Here is a 4,664-nt window from a genome sequence, read left to right as displayed (position 1 = left end):
GTGCAATCTGTAAAACCCGGCTCCGGAGCCGTGAGCGTGGAGTCGTTGGTGCGGAACCGGCTCCGGAGCAGCTGGAGCGGAGTCAGCTTCGGAGTAGTGGGTGCGGAGCCGGCTCCTTTGGGTTGGATTGGAAGAGGTTCCGAAATTATCTGGAGCCGGTCGTAGCCGGTTTTTAATAAAATATGATGAGCATACAGCAATTATCCGCAGTACGCGATACTCGATATACGCGAATTCGCAGTACGCGATTGCTCTAAATTTGACAGCTTCATGTGTTTTTTGCAAAAATTTTAATACTTTGAAATATTATATGCTCTTTTTGAGTTTTCTTAATGTTCTTTTTGCATTTTGCATTAAATTTGTGCAAAAGATACCTGTTTTACAACAAAAAACTTTAATGCAAAACTCTGTGGCGATATTTTTCAACCCTCGAACTGGTAGTGTAAACTATTTTTCCATACAAATCCGCTATACGCGAAAACTCGAGATACGCTATTGCGCTCGGTCCCGTTGGTGGTGGAGTTAGAACATATTTTTGATTGAAAAAAATATTGGTACGATTTTTAAAATTCTAATTTTACTACGATATGTTATAAAACATTATTGTGATCCTATAAAACAATGTTCATTCAAATCTAACAAGTAGTTAAAAAGATATACGCTTTTAACCACAAAAACATAATTCTTCCAAACAAAATGTATGGCCTACCCGGGTAGTCGGTTGTACATGTAAAGGGTGTGTAAACTTAAATAATAATAAAAAATATCTAAACATTTTTGATATTTTTTATTTTTTGCACATGGGTAGAAAACATCTTTTCTGAGACATTTTAAAAATTTTAAGTCGATACGATTCTTTAATCCAAAGATATTTTGGAATAAAGATGCGAAACTTACCCGGGTAGGCGGTTGTACACATGACGATTAACCTTTAAGTTGGCAACCGGATACCCGGGTATTTTTTTTAACTTCAAACTGAAATAACTTTTGATTCATTGCTTTTATTGACCTGAAATTTTCCGTAGCCTCGCAACTTTTAATTTATGATTTTTTGGTGCATAAATTGTAATTTTAAACAGCCTGTAAGTATTTTATTTTGATTTTTTTTAACTTTACCACGTAAGTTGGCAACCAGCATACCCGGGTATTCCATACTTTGTATGGAGAATGACGTTTCTCTTCTTCCTCTTTTCGTATTGTGCTCGAAAATAGTCAAATTCAAGCGATTCTAAATTTCAATTTGACCGTTATTTTTATAATAAAATGAAAAAACTTAATGAATAAATGAAATAGAAGAGAATATACGGTCGGCATTACTTGCTTACAGCATTAAAATATAGAGAGCATTGTTTACCTATGAAAATCGTTAATTTTTTGCATCAAAACGTGTGGAATACCCGGGTATGCCGGTTGCCAACTTACGTGTATAAATCTGTGTAATGTGATGAGCGTACATACGGTACAACTGATCAACGCGTACCATCGCGGTAGGTCAGTGTTTCGCTGACATGTATCGAAGTAGAATAATACTTTGCTCGAAGCGGACTTTTCGACACTTGATCGTCCAGGCGATCATAGAAACCTTTAGGAGGTTTCCCTTACTGGAAACGTTGGAGTTTAGAGGCCTTACCTTGGGTAGGGGGACTTAACTAAACTCTTTAACTTAATTTTTCATAATCGTTATATTATTAAAATCATCCAAATTCTCGCAATAGTATACGAAAAAGCGTTTGACAGCACGTGCGGTAAAATCAAGGTGGATTAATTATATCAGGTGGTGGATTAGGGCCTTTGGGGGGTCGCCATAGTTGAGGGACTTTACGTCGTTTTAAAACCGTTAACCATTGGTTTCCGCACACAAAGCTTAGCAAATAGAACAGATTTCTTTGTTACTACGTGCAATTTTGTGTTTCTATTGATTTTATCGAAAAAATGAGATATATTAACAAAAGATTTTGTAAACATTGAATTTAGCTCGCTAGTTATATAAACCTCGCTACACACGTCACACTTTAATAACCTTAGTTTGTGTGTCACTTTTGACACTGGTGAAAACGTCAGACGGGCAGATAGACGATGTGGAGAAGTCGGCAAGATAGGACTTGTGCGGTATGCTGTGGCTTTGTGCAGAAAATAAAATATAATGTCTTACAAACTCAGAAGTGGGATATCGAACGAGAAAACAATGGAGCCATCTATTTCGAAGGATAAAATGATGGGTGTTCTTAAAGAAGTTGGCGAAACCGTGCCTGAATCAGCTTCCATCACCCAAGTCAGGCGGCTATTTGATGCAACACACACCGAAAGCAAAATGGCGACTATCCAGACCACGCCATCTTCTCTGGAATTTGAAACATGTGCCGAAGCAGCGTCAGGCAATACAGAAGCTTCGGCGAGTACAATTGAGACATTGACTGCAAAATTAAAACAATTGAAGCTGGAAAAAGAAGTTTCGCTTCTTAAACAAGAAATGGCCAACATGAAGCAAATACAACAACCACTGCCGTTGGACACAATCAAATGCATCGAAGGGCTAGTTGATAGTTTTAGTGGCGAAAAGAATGAGAATGCCGAATGTTGGATTAAGCAACTTGAACAAACTTTTCAATTGTTCAATGTTAATGAACTAGAAAAAATTATTATCACGCGCCGACTTTTGAATGGTACCGCTGCAATGCTGACAAAATATATAGTGTTTACAAGCTACGACGAGTTAAAACAACAAATTCTGGAAAATTTCTCAACTAAACCTTCACCGGAGAGTGTATATCATCAGCTTCGCCGTAGACAGCTTCTTCCTCAAGAAAGCACCATAAGATATGTGCTAGAAATGGAAAATATTGCTAAAAACGCCACAATATCAGAACAAGAACTAGTTTCAATAATAATCGATGGAATTGGAGATCCTGTGAATGCTGCTGCGATTCGTTTTTCTGCAAACTCTTTGACCGAACTTAAGACAGCCCTGCAAAAATACGAATCGATACGTTTACAACCGGTGTCAGTTTCATTCAAACCAAGGATAATGACCAGACCTGACAATGTTGGAGGTATAAAATGCTACAATTGTTCGAACTACGGGCATCATCAACGGGACTGCCAGCAACCACGACGGCGAAATGGGTCTTGCTTCCTATGTGGAAATATGGGACACGTTGCTCGAGATTGCACTCATCGTACTCAATCGACGTCGGCTGCCATCTACCATAGTGAAGCAAATCAAAACAATGTTATCCACGAACCGAACTATAATGAAAGCGCAGTTCAGATAGAAGCTATTCAGGAGGTAAGTGTTGCTTTCAAAGTCTCTAATGAGTTCAAGATTTTGCCCTCACGTGTACTTTCTTTGTTTGATACGGGTAGCCCTAGGAGTTTTGTCAGCGAAGAGCTTGTCCCGACTCTTGCCCAAAATCCGTGTTTTTCTGGATTCCGCGGATTAGGAAATCAACCTTTGACATCGCTAGGGTATGCAGAAGGAAGAATTCGTTTTCGTGACACTTATGTTAACCATTCATTTATCATCATTCCAAAGAAACAAATGGCATGGTCTATTATCATTGGATCGTCTATTATCAGCCGGTCTCGTAGTACAGTCGTCAGCTCGTACGACTTAACAACATGCCCGTCATGGGTTCGATCCCCAAATAGACCGTGCCGCCATACGTAGGATTGACTATCCTGCTATGGGGGGAAATCAATTAGTCACTGAAAGCCAAACCCACAAGTGGGTACAGGCAGGCCTTGACCGACATCGGTTGTTGAGCCAAAGAAGAAGAAGATTATCATTGGACGGGATTTGTTAAAAAAAATTAATATTCATTTGCATTACATACGTTACCGTTATTCCAAACAAAGTTTAATGAATTACAAAACCATAAATAAAAACGAACTTCAACCACACATGAGAGCGCGTCTTGAACATTTAGAAATTTTGCGGGGTTTTTGTAAGAATGGGGAGGATATTCATTCGCAGTCCATTGGTTCGGTTGATGATAATAATAATTCTGTCTCTGAAAATATAACCACGACATTTAGCGAGTTATGTGCGATCGACATTAGTTCCGAGGAGGCAAAAATAGATGTAGGCTCTAATTTAAACCACGAACAGTCACAGGAAATAATTTCTGGGGTATTTAATCATTATTTGCGAGTGTCAACAGAGTCAATTACGGAGCCCGTTCATTCAATGACAATTAGTGTCACAAATAGTACTCCCATCTATTGTAAACCAAGGCGATTATCTTATGCTGAACGAAATCAAATTCGAGACATAGTTCAAGATCTTTTACAAAAACAGATAATCCGCCCTAGCAGTTCCCCATATGCCTCTGCGTTAGTATTAGTTCGCAAAAAGAACGGTGAGACTCGTATGTGTGTCGATTACCGACCTCTAAACAAAATCACGATACGGGATAACTACCCTTTACCATTAATCGACACGTGTCTTGAACATCTCAGCAATAAGAAGGTTTTTACTCTCTTGGATTTAAAGAGCGGATTCCATCAAGTTAGAATGCATGAGGACTCCATTAAATATACGTCTTTTGTTACACCAGATGGACAATATGAGTATGTGAGAATGCCGTTTGGATTGAAAAATGCTCCTTCACAATTCCAACGGTTTATTAATTCAGTTTTGCGAGAGTATATAGATGAAAGAAAAC

At 38.6% G+C, this 4,664-nt stretch overlaps 1 protein-coding gene across 1 annotated transcript; it reads left to right on the top strand.

The window, feature by feature from the left end:
- The first annotated feature begins 2,137 nt into the window (after nt 1–2,137).
- LOC133393666 (uncharacterized) lies at nt 2,138–3,555 on the top strand. Its single transcript, XM_061659499.1, has 2 exons — nt 2,138–3,286; nt 3,364–3,555. The coding sequence occupies exons 1-2, from the start codon at nt 2,144–2,146 to the stop codon at nt 3,367–3,369; spliced, it is 1,149 nt and encodes a 382-aa protein (XP_061515483.1). The 5' UTR covers nt 2,138–2,143; the 3' UTR covers nt 3,370–3,555.
- The last annotated feature ends 1,109 nt before the right edge of the window (nt 3,556–4,664 follow it).

The sequence above is a fragment of the Anopheles gambiae genome, chromosome 3, assembly GCF_943734735.2.
Source record: "Anopheles gambiae chromosome 3, idAnoGambNW_F1_1, whole genome shotgun sequence".
In the NCBI taxonomy this organism is placed as follows: Eukaryota; Metazoa; Arthropoda; class Insecta; order Diptera; family Culicidae; genus Anopheles; species Anopheles gambiae.
This window is presented reverse-complemented; position numbering and strand designations above follow the sequence as displayed.

Excerpts from the sequence above, each read along its gene's own strand:
- LOC133393666 (XM_061659499.1), top strand. The coding sequence starts at position 2,144 with ATGTCTTACAAACTCAGAAGTGGGATATCGAACGAGAAAACAATGGAG.